The 15,521-nt window shown below is 41.1% G+C and overlaps 1 protein-coding gene across 1 annotated transcript in view; it reads right to left on the minus strand.

Moving 5' to 3' along the window:
* Window positions 1–248: 248 nt before the first annotated feature.
* plcd4a (phospholipase C, delta 4a) overlaps window positions 249–15,521 on the minus strand; it is a 39,378-nt gene continuing 24,105 nt past the window's right edge. Inside the window, exons 12-17 of the mRNA XM_087835787.1 lie at window positions 5,076–5,232; window positions 4,880–4,996; window positions 3,593–3,771; window positions 3,354–3,486; window positions 2,745–2,894; window positions 249–405 (exon numbers count right to left, since the gene is read on the minus strand). Of these exons, the coding sequence (XP_087691913.1) occupies window positions 314–405; window positions 2,745–2,894; window positions 3,354–3,486; window positions 3,593–3,771; window positions 4,880–4,996; window positions 5,076–5,232 (828 nt within the window). The 3' untranslated portion in view covers window positions 249–313. The remainder of the gene's footprint in view (window positions 406–2,744; window positions 2,895–3,353; window positions 3,487–3,592; window positions 3,772–4,879; window positions 4,997–5,075; window positions 5,233–15,521) is intronic.

The following is a 15,521-nucleotide window of genomic DNA, read 5'->3' on the forward strand; positions in this document are numbered from 1 at the left end:
CTACATCAAAATAGTTCTGATCCACAACTGAAACTATGATTTCTCATGATATCGATGTTTATATTTGTTCATAGAAAAAAGATTCTGCACAAAATCAATATTTTGAGATTTTTTTATTTCAAACATTAAAAGTATGACAGAGTAGGAATAATGCAAAAATCCTGAAACTTCATATTTTTCTCATCATGAATGTTTTGACATTTTGAGCAGCTTCATTAAATAAAGTGATTGTTAAAAAATGATCTGAATGTAACAGGATCAGGTGGGAACTGTTTTCAGATTAATGTTATAGTATGAAGAAAGAATCCCACAGCTATTCCAGATGTTTGATCCTGAGGTAAACAAATAAGGAGGAGGGAGGTATACTGGTTCCATCTTTGGATAACAGGTGAATGTGACGATAGCCTAAGAACACAAAAGGAAACAATTAGGAGGCAACGAGGTATATTTATACACACGACAGATGAGAGACAAAATACTGCAAATGTCATGATATGGTTCTACTAGTGAGGGGTTTTCACCACATCTTTCAGACTCTTATTGTATTATGTAAAATAAACTGGTTCCCAGTAGTCCAGTTCCTTGGAATCGTTGGCCTGCCTGCCTATTGATCCCGCTTATCAGTTCCACTCTCACTACAATCAGCTGATTTGTGTGTCAGAGGAGGAAAATAGTGGCGCAGTGTACAGTGTGGATATGGAAATTACTTTTATTATTATTGCACAAAAGGACGAGAGCACGATGGTAAAGTGCAAACTGCATGTTGCTAACACAATCTTCTCTTTGCATCTGCACAGACAGCATGCTAACACTAGGTTAGCTTTAACATCAGTCTGCTAACACTAGGTTAGCTTTAACATCAGTCTGCTAACACTAGGTTAGCTTTAACATCAGTCTGCTAACACAAGGTTAGCTTTAACATCAGTCTGCTAACACTAGGTTAGCTTTAACATCAGTCTGCTAACACTAGGTTAGCTTTAACATCAGTCTGCTAACACAAGGTTAGCTTTAACATCAGTCTGCTAACACTAGGTTAGCTTTAACATCAGTCGGCTAACAATAGATTAGCTTTAACATCAGTCTGCTAACACTAGTGTCACTACCCGATCCGTACCGGAAACCCGATCGGTACCCCGCATGCGCGAAAGGTGTCTACTTCCGGTCGAAGCGTTTTACGATAGTTACGGGTCAGAGTATCTGTTAAGATTTTAAGAATAATAAGTATATCTTAAAATGTTTGCAATAATGAAGCATTTCAGTACAATGTAGACAAAAACGAAAAATAAAAAGATAGTTACGGATCGGGACTCCCCGATCCTTACTGCGCATGTGCAAAGTCGGACCGTACAAATCGGGTCTACCCGATCCGTACCGCGCATGTGCAGGGGTTTTCTTCTTCTTCTGTTCGTTTAATGGCAGTTTACTCCCCAGTGTACGAGGATACTGCCACCTGCTAACCGAGCGAATGAACCCTATTGTAAACTGAATTGGCGTCATTACAAACGTGTGTTAAATTTGATTTAGTGATAGTCGAGTGTGTTTATGCTTGTCTGTGTGGAGAGGATTGACTGGAATAGTGATGATGATGTCCGCTATCACTGTCAATTGTCAGTAAACACTTAATCTGGCTGCTGAATCTTCATGTGACACATTGCTAAGTCAATATTATTACGTCTGTAATTAGGCGCCATTCTTCTTATTTTACGGCGCTTTTGTTCAATCGGGGAACGCTCTCTGTTGAGGAGAAAAGCATGAATTTGTTTGTATACGGATTATCCATTGTTTAAATGTCCCGGGCAGTCGGAAAGGAGGCAGAGCTGTTGAGAAATGCTAGGAGCTAACTGGGCGCTAACCGTATCATTCAAATATACTGAATGTCGCAATGTTGGCAAAGAGAGGAAGTGACGTAAGATTTGCGCATGCGGGGTACCGATCGGGTTTCCGGTACGGATCGGGTAGTGACAACTAGGTTAGCTTTAACATCAGTCTGCTAACACTAGGTTAGCTTTAACATCAGCATGCTAACACTAGGTTAGCTTTAACATCAGTCTGCTAACACTAGGTTAGCTTTAACATCAGTCTGGGTTCTTGGCTCAGTGAATGGCGACTCCAACCCAGCAGCCAGACCCTAAACTTGAACAGGTAACAAAAGCAGTGATGAGCCGTCAGGCTAAATACTAAGAGAAAGATCACATGTGTGTCCTCACACGTAGGGATGTGTGTCTGTGGTGTGTAATTGTAGCCTCAGGTTCACATTGTTAAATGGTAATTATGAGACATTTCAGGTTATTTTATAGAGAAACGCCAAAGTAGCAGTTCAACATTGTTTTCTTCTCCAGGGAGTAATTAATTAATGTACTCCATTACAAAAGTGTTCTGTGTAATGTGTGTAACATATGACCGTTTCTGAATAATGACCGCAACACTGACATTTGCCCCCACATCATGCAGTAAGTTTGCATAAAGAATATAATGTGTTTGATATGCTTCTTAGCAATGGTGATGACTCTCAAAGAGGAGCACATGAAAACCCAATGAGAACTTGGGGGGGGGGGGGGGGGGGGGGGGGTGTATCCTTGTAGGGTCTAGCTCAAAATATTAACCACCTTGAGGCAAGTGTTGTTGTGATTTGGCGCTATACAAATAAAAATGAACTGAACTGATGGACTGGACGTTGTTTTAAATTTTGATGTGAATATGAAGACAAAGTTTAAAGAAGAAACTGTTCAGCTTTTTGAACGTACCTTGCTGCATGCAGCTCAGAGGGAGTGTGTACTGGCCCACAAAGTCATTCTTAGATGTCTTGTCATAGTCTTCCACTACAAAGCGCACCATGGCCAGCTCAGGTGTGCGAACGGTGAAATGCAGAGTGTCATACCACATGGGGTTAAACCCTGTGAAAAGGAGGAACTGCTCAGCACCAGCACTCAGACAGGGTCTAATACATCACATTTAAAATGGCTCAGTTTCTGATGAAGCTTATACATAAGTGCCATAAAGAAGGCCTGTAATCACTCATCTACCTGCTTTCCTGTTCTTTACATGACTACTGCCGTACCACGCTGTCCATGCTGACATCATTACTAATCTAATCTGAGCCAATCAGCCTCCGCTTTGTGCTGTCCGTCATTCTCCCTTTAAGAACCACCTCTTCCCCATCTCCACCTCAGACACCTCAGCCAGAGCTCCTGGGGGGTCCGGTCCTAAACCTATCACGGCTGGGTTTCCATTCTGCCATGATGGGTAATCGCAGTCTAACCGCAAAATACATGAATCTTTCTATCTCTATGAATAATGTCCAATTCTTCCAAGTGATCTCTCCTTATCAAACTGAAGTCAGGGTGAGTATGTACCGTTGTTCTCAATATATCTCGTCTCTTGCTTGGCCTGGTCCATAGGAACTCCATGGACCTCCACTCTGACCAGAGGATCCACTATAGAGTCTTCTTTGATGTTGACTTTGGGTAACTGCTGCCCACTGATCACCTTCATTACATTTAATGAAAACACATTTTGTTCAGCGTGTTAAAGACGTCATTTTTAAAGAGATCCATCAATTTTTTAATGAAAATATATAAAAAATCTCTTTCACCTGTATGGTGAGGACAACAGGATGGTAGTGATCCCGTGTTTGAGGCATCTCAGGGTCAAACCTTGTGTCCGCCTCTCTCATGAAGCTGGGCTTCAACACATAGCCACAGCAGCCGTTCTGACTAAAAAGTCCATCGTTCACATCCATCCCCTCCCCTGCTGTCTGGAAGTTTAAAGCAACTGAGTGGAAGAGGAGAAAAATCATTTTTTGTGGGGATTTTGGGGAAAGGTTTGGGTCTGTTCAGTTCTGATTAAGTGCATGATGTGCTGGGCCACTTGGCATTTTGTTGTTTTATTATTAAAGCTGCACAGATTTTAGCTTCAGCCAGGATCAGTCAGTATAATAAGTGGTGACATTATGTGGACAGATATTATTTATGTTTTATTTGAAGGAAAAATATTTGTTTCATCTTAAAGTAATTTTAATTTTCCTTTCATCTCTCTCTGACATTTGAATTTAAACGAATAAAAAGTGTTTTACGAAAGTCTCCTTACATTTGTATCAGTTTCTTTCTGGGACGCCTAAATGTCACTTTTTGTTTGTCAACAGGCTTAGTGATAAATTTAATTATGTTAATATAATATAATTATATTAATTATGAAAAAACTGAACAAAAATGTGAAAAAAATAATTATTATTGCCAAGCATATTTGTTAGAACTCAGAAAATCACAATTCTTGTGTAAATAATAATAATAATAATAATAATAATAATAATAATAATAATAATAATAATAATAATAATAACTCAATACAATTATTTGTTGGTGTCAAAGAAATCACAATAATAATAAAGATAAATAAAGGGTTCATTTTGCAAAGCTGAGTTTCTACTATGGAAACTTGATGACCATTGACCCACAAACAATACTTTAGACTGTGTTTAGCCTACTGACCAACCCTGTTTCTAACCCTCAAACACGTCATCAGTACGTCATTATAAAAAAGTGCATCTTTGTAAATGTACACACAGAACTCAGATGGTGGCTGCTGCTAAACATAGTGTTAAAATCAAGGACAATACTGACTCTCTGCTTTAGTTTTGCTTCAGAAAAGATCCTGATTTAGGGGATTCCTGCCAGCAAACCTGGTATTTCTGTATTTTTCTTTTTTACCTGGACTACCATGAAAATAAAACTCTTAATCATTCCAAATTAAGAGTGAAATTATATCATCAAGCAAAACATATCACAGTGAGAAGTGAGTGATGAACATTAATGTAAATGATCTGAGAGCAGCGTTGAAAAATGCTTGATATAGACTTAAATCTGTCTTATTGTTGCATCACCAATTTGGCAACCAGCATTCCACATTTCCTGAGGATTAAAATTGGAAGAGTCTGTTCGAAAACCACTGGGATAAACTCTGCTCAGCTGCCGTGAGTTATGGTGCACAAATTCAGCCCCTGAAACAGACATCAGAAAAGTTACACTCTCATCTGGTCAAAAACAAAACCTGTATCGAAAAGCATGTGAGTGACTAACCGGCGTCTCGAAGGTGTTTCCGGGCTTTAGACTCTGTGAAAGAAGCCACCTCATAGAACTTGGAGTGAACACGTGAGTGTTTGAAGCTAGTGAAATGGACACTTTTGCAGTAAACGACACAGTCTGACAGCTCCTTAGAGAGGCGTTGCTTTGACTTCTGTGAAAAACACAAAGGATAAATGAAGTAAGACACTGAATGAAGGTATATATAGTCTTTGCTATGCAGACGATACCCCATTATATGAAACCAGAAACCTATCACAAATCAGTTAATTGAAATATATAGCATGTGGGTAAATTGTAGTTTCCTAAATTCAGACAAAAGTTTTTATTGTTCTTGGCCTTAAAAATCTTAGAAACCTGATGTGCAGCCAGATGCTAACTGTGGACGACCTTACCTTAGCCTCGAGGAACACTGTGAGGAACCTTGGAGTCATTTTGATCAGGACATGTCCTTCAGTGCACATATTAAACAAATATGTAGGACTGCTTTCCATCTCCATCATCTGTTCAGTTGCTAGTTTTGCAATATGATGGGGTCCTCATTATTACACAAAATTAGAAGCATCTCCAAGTGTTGCTGAAAAAGTAGTTCATGCATTTGCTACTTCTAGGCTGGAGTCCTATAATTACTTTATTATCAGACTGTTTTAAAATGATAATTAAAATCAGCCTAAAAGTTGATCCTTAACACTCCAGTGAGAGTAATAACTAAGCCTAGAAAGAATCACCATATTTCTCTGATATCAGTTTCTTTTCAGGGGAACTACATGTATGTGAATGAGAGGGAAACGGGTCGAAAGGTGAGCATCAAGGACAAAAAACGGGGAAGACAGGTGAATTTAAATACCTGGGGTCACAAAGAAACGCACAGAGCACAATAGAGATGCAGAGAGTGCAGGAAGGGTGGAGTGAGTGGAGATGTCAGGGGTAACGTGTGAAAGAAGACAACAGCAGGAGTGGAAGGGACCGTTTACAAGATGGTAGTAAGGCTGCTATGATTTGGATATACTAAATAAAGGATTTTAAATATGGAGTTGGCAGGCAGGAGGAAAACAGGAAGACCGCAGAGAAGATTGATGGATGTAGTGAAAGAGGATACGCAGAGGCTTGGAACGACAGGAGGGTGACAGGGATACGGTGAGATGTAAGGAGATGATCGACTGTAGTAACTCCTAAGAGGAGCAGCCTTTTAGGGGAAGAAGCTACTTCTCCTTGTTGACATCTGTAAAGTTCATTTAAGATTATTTTGAATAATGACTCTAAAACACTGTATTATCCAAATAAAGCACCCTAGGAAAAACTGATGCAGGCTTATTTGTAGAAGTAGAATGGGAGGCGGAGCCTTCAGCTATCACACACCTCTCCCGTGGAAACAGTTACAATTTGGGAGAAAAACACAATGGCTACATTAAAGATTCGACTGAAAAAACCAGGATAGGCTGATCCTGAAGCATCTGTTTGTTATGCTGCTAAAGGTTGGTTTATCCTTGTCTCCTTATGTTCTCTTGTTTCTATTTTCTTACCCATCTTCTCTTTGCTGAGCCTGGTTCTGCTCGAGGTCTCTTTGTTTTAAAAGGGAGTTCTTCCTTCCCACTGTCGCCAAATGCTTGTTTAACAGGGATCATGATTGCTGGGTTTTCTCTCTTGTATTATTAAATGCTATGTTTCAGTTATTTCTAAAAACCAGTCAATATTCATTCCTTCATCCTCCATGAACAGTGCCCAGTCTCAGGTGGATGCTCCTGCTACATGAGGCCTAGCTGGTTGAGGTCTAAGCATGGTGAAAGAAGAAAAAAAAAATCCAGAAAAGGTGATGTGGAAAAATGTGTTGCCTCCACCTGTGAAACGTTTCCTGTTTTGTTTCATTGCTGCTCCTCTGGTGCACTTGTTGTTAATTTTATTAACACCAAAGCAGCAGAAAAGGAAGCAATGTGCTACTTAACTACCAGGCCAGTAGCCCAACAGTTTGACTGACTTGATGCTACACTTTTTTAAATAGTGCTCCTTTTCATCTTTTTCTTTTTTTGGAGTAGTGGATATCATGGGAAACGAAAGAGGTCTGAGAACAGCGAGTTGTTCATGCTCATCAAGCTTGAAAAGGCTTACAGAAGCATATTTAAGGACAGTTAAATAAACTGTATTCATGAACGGATAAATGGTAAATATACTGCTTCTTATTTTGCGCTTCTCTACCCTACCTGACCACCTCAAGCTATTTATATAACACGCCTCATTCATTCATTCACACTCACTCATACAAGCATTTTTTCAGTTGCTTTTTCTATGTCGGTGATTTCTATCTACTGTTACTCTTCTAACAAAAGAGCCTAGCTCCATCTGTGAAACATGGTGAAGGCAGTTTCATGGTTTCAGCTTTGCTGTATCCCGGCCTCAGCATCAGAGACAGAACAAAACAATGTTGAATTACCACCACTTCAATTTCTTACATAAAAGCTGTCTGACAAAGCAAAGCAGGCTAAACGATCTCAAAAACAACATATCAAGTCATCATTTAAAGAATCATTTTCTTTTCTATAGTTTATAACTATAGAAAAGAAAACGATAAAACAAAGTAATTGAGATCTATCAGTCTGGAAAAGCTTACAAACCCACTGCTAAGACTCCGAGCCTCCAGTGAAGCATGGTAGAAGCCATTATCCACAAAGAGAGTAGACTGGAACAGAGGTGAAGGCCTACAACAATTATTCCAAGAGTGCATCAGCGACTCATCCTGGAGGTCACAGAACCCAGAACAGTATCCAAAGAACTGCCTCTACTTCCCACTGTTAACAAAGGCAAGTGTTCATGAATAAGAAAGACTGGGCAAGAATGGCATTCAGGAGTTCCAAGACGAAAACCACAGGTGACAATAACACAAAGGCTCATTGGCCAATAAAACAACTAAACGATCTCCAAGACTTCTGGGAAGATATTATGTGGACTGATGAGACAAAAGCTGAATTTTTTGGAAGGTTTCCATCCCATCTGGTATGAAACTAACACAGCATTTCATAAAAAGAACATCATACCAACAGTCAAGCGTGATGATAGTGTTATGGTCTGAGCCTGAACAGGTGTAAATGAGATAAAAATGATCCGGTTTTCAACATTCTTTTATTTTCCTTCCATGGATCATGTAATCCAGACAATATTTGTCCTGGTTGTGAGAACTCGCATCACTCTGATTGACTTACAGACTTTTAAGGATGTCCAAATCTGGATATTTGGTACTCTAACTGAGATGCAACGAAAACGCTAAAAAAATGACAAACAGATGGCAGCAAAAATTTGCTTTCTTAAATCTGCACACTACCGATCAAACGTTTTAGAACACCCCAATCTTTCCAGTTATTTATTGCAATTCAGGTCGTTTCCAGTCCAATGAATAACTTGCAATGGTACAAAGGTAAGTGGTGAACTGCCAGACGTTAAAAAAAGGTAAGTTTAGTTCTTACCTTTGCTTTAGGGCAAAGTGGGGTGATTTGTGCCAGCGGGGAAGTTGTGCCACCCCTGTTTCTAGGGAACCATAGAAGAAATTGGTCATGTGACCACACACTTTTGCAGAGCCAGCCATTTCACTCATCCTGCAAAGAAGAGAGCCTCATTGTAGCTCAGAGTAGCTCATAAGAGATTTATAGTTTCATTCCACTTAACAACAACATTGACTGCGAGAGTTCAGACATCCAGAATGATGATGATGATGATTGTGACAGGAATCTTTCTGCTGGGAGTTTGCCATGATTTGCTGGTGGATAATTGCCAGTGTTTTCAAAGTATGTTTTGAAATGTTTGAGTGTCATGCACCACAAACAAAATGATGTTTGGCTTCAATTATTGTGGTCTAAATGTGCAGCAGGGCCCCAAAGCAGAGTTGGATAATGTTTTGCATCTAACATCAGTCTAACATCAGGAACAACCTCTAGCACTACCTGCCTTTGATCATTGATTTTACACTCAAAGCAGCACGGTGCTGTAATCTTTGCCTCACAGCAAGAACGTCCTGAGCTTGACTCCACCCTCAGGCCAAGGCCCTTCTGTGTGGAGTTTGCATGTTCTCCTCATGTTTGCATGGGTTCCCTCCGGGTACTCCAGCTTCCTCCCACAGTCCAAAGACATGCAGTTAGTGGGGTTATGTTAATTGGAAACACTAAATTGCCCATAGGTGTGAGTGTGAGTGTGAATGTTTGTTTGTCTCTTTGTGTTAGGCCTGCGACTGACCGGCGACCTGTCCAGGGTGTACCCTGCCTCTCACCCAGCTCCAGCACCCCCACAACCCTAACAAGGATAAAGAAGAGAATAGATGGATGCAAGTTTCATCAGTACAGGACAGTCCTTGTTGCTGATCACCTTGTCAGGCACACAATGTTGAAGACACATACTGTAGTCAGCAATGCAAAAAGGCATCCACCTGCATCGCTGTCAGCTTATCACCCAAGAGGGCCGGGCTGGTGGTGTTCAATACACTGGACAAAAACATGACCACTGTCACCAGCTGGTTCAGCTGGGTGTAGATTGAGCCTCCTTAGCTCGAGGAGACTAAATTGGATCCTGATGTGGTCTGACTTTGGGTCGGGGCTGGTCCAGCATGAGTCTTTCCAGGGTCTTCATGACGTGGAAAGTGGGGGCCACTGGGATGTGGCGTATTTGGTACAGGAATCAGGCATGACATCTTCCACAGCACTGGGACACTGTGACTCGGACTCATCATGAACACTTTGTGAAAGACTCCACAAAGCCGGGGTGCACAGGCCTGGAGGACTCGTCTGGTCCAGCAGACTTGCCTGATTGGAGTCTTCTCATTAGTCCCTGAACCTGGCCATGAGTAAAGTGACAGGTGGGGGGGTCAGGACTCTCACAGGAAGCTATGGTACAATATGGAGAGAGAGCTTTCTCCAGTACTTGTCCTTAGCCTCTCTGATCTTGCCCTTCAAAAACCATTCTCACCTGCTCTCTACTGTCCATTGTTACACGGCTGTCATCTGGGTAACAATGGACTTGGTATAGAGGTTTATGTAGTCAGTGATACTGTCAGTAGGCTCATTGATTTCCTCACCATAAGGTTTATAGAGTGTCTCCCAGTCTGTAAGCTCAAAACAGCCTTGCAGTTCTGCTAAGGCTTCCTCCGATTGACATGTACATCACACCCACCCTGTGGGCTCAATTTTTTCGTATTTATAGGGGGTGTTACTGAGCCATTTTGCCCCACCCATGTCTGAAACCATTAAAATATGTAAATTACCTCTAGACTTGACATGTCCACACAATGTCAGTAATTTTTGAGTATGTTAATGCCCCCAAAAAGGAATAACACGTCCTATGCCAACTGGGTGGTGATGGAAAATACCATCTGACCAAATGGTGATGGTTATCATGATCATGTGTGACACCAGCAGTTACAATTTCATATAGATTGAATGATGTTTACAACCTGCTCCGTATTTCCTGTTCCCACTAGGCGGCACTCTAACTACTGCTGACAAAGGGCATATTAATCTGTTTGGGGCTGCTCTCTCATCATGACTGTTAAGTTTGGTAGAGACTGGACAAGGTACCACAGTTTCATGCCTCATGCAACTGTGGTAACTTTAGGATATGGCTCCAAGAAACCTTTTTCTACATCACGTCACTCCATAATATGGCCCATGCCCTGAAAATACAGGTAATCATGATAAAAGATGAGAAAAAATAGTTAGTTTTATATTACTTAGAGCCAGCCTAATTGGGTCTAGGACTGTGAATGACTCTCTACGTCTGTTTAAGCCCTGTAACAGAGTGGTAATCTATCCAGGGTGTGCACTGGCTTTTGTCAAAAGTCAGCTGGCAGAGGCTCTTCAGTTGGATCATTACACAGTGAAGTCACATTGCAGCACTGAGGTTGACCAATGAACTGGCTCCGTATTAACATCAGCGCACTTTTATTTCAGCCCTGAACACATGAACAACTCCTTGTGATGCAAAGAATCCTGTCACAGATACAGCAGGCACGGTGAAACCCTGAACGGTGTAAGTGATATTTGACCACAACACCGAGCAAAATGAGGTGTGCTGCCAACTAACCTGCAAGGTACCACCGCTTGTTTTCACATTGATAGGGCTGCTCCACCAGCCTTCAGAGAATTCCTCCCTACCACCACAGTATTAGTAAGAGCACACACTATCACTGCAAGGCTGGCTTTACTGCTACTGACCACATGGACAGGACTCTCTTTGTGGGGTTTCATGCTTCTCAGATACTTCACAAAAACTTTTTATGCTTGAATTTAATTTTAACTGATTTTATTTAAAAAGGGACCATGTACAATATTACCATAAATGTTTCAATTTAAGACATTGTACTACAGTTATAGAAGTACAGTGTGTCATTTTTTGAAAAAGAATATTTTACCGTTTAAATTGGCACTCATAATATGGTGTATATAATATATATATATATATATATATATATATATATATATATTAGGGGTGCAACGATACTCGTATCGATATTGAACCGTTCGATACAGTGCTTTCGGTTCGGTACGCATATGTATCGAACAATACAACATTTTTAATTTATTTTATCAACTTTCCTTCTGACGATGCTGTCTGTGTTGAGCGCTCAGTGGATCTGCGCTTGACAGTGCAGCCTAGGCAGAGTAGTCGAACACAGATTCACTGAGCGCAGGGCAAGCTAGCAAGACAGAAGCTAAGCTAGTTGCAACATGGCAAATTGAACCTCCCCCACCCTCATTCAGATCTGGCGTTTGGAACTATTTTGGTTTTCATGTGACGTATGACCCTGAAGGTAAGCGCATCATGGACTAAAGTAAAACAGTATGTTGGATGTGCCACGCAATGCTCAATTACATGGGTGGGAACTAGTGTGTTAGCGCAGTTAGCTCGTTAACGTGTTGGCTGTCCAGCCCCACGCACGGGGCAATCCGCGGTAGCTCGTTAACGGAGATTTGCCGTGTTGTGGAGTTAACCTCATTTCAGATTAACGCTGACAGCACTAGTGGGAACACAACGAATATGACTGCACATTTACTCCGACATCATCCTAGTGCAAAGACAAGTGGAAGCAGACAAAAACAACAAGCAGCATGCTACAAACTTTACCGGAGTCAGTGGTTAGCACATGATTCTCCTTATGGGGACCTGATATGTTTAATATGCTGCTGAGAATATAGCCCAGAAGAAGCGTATAGTATAGCTTTTATTTTGGAAAGAGACATTTCTCTGTAATAAACTCTCTTTTCCAAAGGTGAGTGATTCCTCAATCAGATACAGGGCTCGCAAAATCGCTAGCCCGACGTCCCGGGACTAGCGATTTTTCCAGTCGGGCTGCCCTGCTCTGCCCGTCGGCCTATCGTAGGAAGGAAAAATATATGTCAATGCTTTTGCATTCTTTCGGAAATGTAGCTGGGTAATTATGTCATTGGCATCGGTGAGCCACTGTCAATATGTGACATATTGAAATCGCGTTTGAATTTGCGCTTGTTTTTTGCTTTCACTTTGCAATCGCGTGAACTGTGTATAGAGAGCGACAGCACTGATTGGTGAGTGATGATAATTTGCGCACCAATTCCTCTGACATCGTCTTATCAATCGTTAGCTTACTATGCAAACATGACAAGTGAAATCTCCTGCAGCTTAAACATGTGAGAGGTTGATCGCAGAGAATCGCTGAGCGTTATGTTAGTGCGTGTGTAAAAGCAGCAGGATATATATTTTAGTTCTGCTGAGCCAAATAAGACAGGTCAGGGTGAAGAAGTGACAGCCAAAGAAAAGCTTACCACAAAACGGAAAAGTTATGACAAATCAGACTATAAGGCAAAAAGAAAGTGCAGCTTTATGGTTTCATGGACAAAAGAATTTCTGTGGCTGCAATATGACGAGCTAAATAACCAGGGGTGCACATAAGTGGTCCGCAGGTGCGTATTTGCTGTCAAAATAAAAAGAGCGCACAAGATAAGAAGTTGCAACGCGTGTTTGCATACATAAGATTTTCTGGAGGAGGACAGACATTTGTTTAGAACTCTTAAAGATGTAGAAGAAGCTCCTTTAAGCAATTACTGTGATGTTCCTCCACCTCCAAAGAAATGTCAGGAGTCCGAACCACAAAAGAAGAGCGTATTCTCGGACAAGTGGTTGCAGGAGGTGAGCTGGCTTCAAACAAATGATGAACGCACAGAGATGTGGTGCAGAATGTGCTGTGAAAATTTAATAAATGACAAATTAATAAAAAGGCATGAACATTTTTTTTGTATCGAAAAAATATCGAACCGTGACACCAAAGTATCGAACCGAACCGTGAATTTTGTGTATCGTTGCACCCCTAATATATATATATATATATATATATATATATATATATATATGTATATAAATGGTGGTGTTTATTTCCTCCCCTAGTAATGCTGCTGCCTTGTCTCCCACAGTAGTGTTTGTTAATGGGAGGAAACATGGTGGCCTGACCCAGAACTGTAACCATTAACCTTGAGACAGTTCTCGCTGCCCACGGTGGGTGAGGGGTTGTCACTCCCTAATACATCTAGAGACAAAGAAGATTTGCAAATGCTATTTCATCTATTTAACTATTTAAATAATATGCAAATATAATACTGTCATATTTTGGGATTTTACCAGTGTTTTCTCCAGCCACCAAGTCCAGTCTCTGTTTTTCACCTCGTCCAGGCCCAGACTGATCTGCAGTTCATCTTCTGGACTCAATCGCAGGGATTTAAGGAGCAGCTTGAGCTGCCATTCTGTGCCAGATTTTCTGCTACTCTTTAGTGGTAACTTGGCTTCTCTATGCAATTTCTTAGATCTTTTGACTTCCCGTGGCTAATGATATTCTCTCCCTGTTTCCAGTCTGTCTCAGTTTTGGTCCAGGTTATATCACTTACCTGCTTGGTTCACCTGTTCACTCAACACTGCTCTTCTTCTCTCCGCCGCACTGGTCTAAGCTCGGTCACGGTTTCATTACTCACCTGTCTGCCCTCCTGGACCCTGTCTCCCGCTGGAATCGGAGAGAGCGATTGTTGGAGCTGAGAGAGTCTAGCAGTTGCTTCCCCTCCCTGAAAATCACTCTACTCTGCTCAAGTAAGCAAAGTCCACCACCTCCAATCAGTGTAACTGGAAGGTTTTCCCCTGGACCAGTGACACCAACTCTATTTCCCTCTCTCCTAGCCCCCTCCTTGTGAATCCTGTTCTGTTTCCCTGGGTGGGTCTGCCTTTGAGTTCCATTGAGTGCTCATGGCTGTTTCAGCCTTGTGACAAACTTGTGTGAGGTGTTGACTTAGGAAATGAAAAACAGGAAGAAACCTCCAGCAGAACCAGGCTCAGGAAGAACTGTCATCTGCTTTGACCGATTGGGTTAAGAAGACAGGATAAAGACATGATGTGGAAGAGAGACAGAGATTAATATGATACAGTGCAGAGAGGTCTATTAACACATAGTGAGTGAAGCAGAAACACCCAGTGCATCATGGGAATCCCCCAGCAGCCTACGTCTATTGCAGAATAACTAAGGGAGGATCCAGGGTCACCTGGTCCAGCCCTAACTATATGCTTTAGCAAAAAGGAAAGTTTGAAGCCTAATCTTAATAGTAGACAGGGTATCTGTCATCCAAATCCAGACTGGGAGCAGGCTCCAGAGAAGAGTGGTTGGAAAGCTGAAACCACTGCCTCCCATTCCCATCAAAGTCATCTGTTTGAGTGGTACAATGGCGGGTGACGGATGCAATTGGGAGAGGGTAAATTATTATATATAGTATATGTATTAATAGGGTTACACCCATGCCTTGGGAAACCGCAGGTGGGAAGCAAATACAATGTAAACAAAATTGTTGTTAGCACGTAATGCTGTGGAACTGCAATTTGTCCATGTAAACAGGGAACCTTCTTCACACAATAAGGTTAATTATGGAGTCTATTATTCCATAATTGGTTGGAATCATATATAGATATGTGAATAAAAGTTTACAGATTTTAGCAAGGCTATCTCTCTGCTTACTGTAACTTCTCCCAAGGACTACTTCTGATAAGACTCATGGTTCAACCGGCATTTGACTTCCTCAGGAAACAGTTTTCAATGCAAGCAATTTATCGTAGAGATCAAAACAAATGATCTTGAGTAAATCCCGTGACCTCCCATCTCTCGTGTAATGAATGGTTGGAACACTTAACTTCATTTTGAAAAAAGGTGAAACCCCACCTTTCTAGAGGATAACTTTCAGTGATCCCTGGGAGGATCTCCAAGCAGGCCAAAGATTATCAAGGAAGTAATAATTATAGACCTTTAATATTCATTAAATGGTTATATTCTTCAATGATTGGTTTGAAGTTGATGTTGATTTATGCTGGTAGATTTATTTTCCATGAGGAGTATCTAATATAGTCTTGAACTAGATGCTACAGAAAAGCTGTTAAATAACGTACACTAAACAATTTCAGCTCCAA

Source organism: Neolamprologus brichardi, chromosome 23, assembly GCF_056152115.1.
Source record: "Neolamprologus brichardi isolate AB-2024 chromosome 23, ASM5615211v1, whole genome shotgun sequence".
Taxonomy (NCBI): domain Eukaryota; kingdom Metazoa; phylum Chordata; class Actinopteri; order Cichliformes; family Cichlidae; genus Neolamprologus; species Neolamprologus brichardi.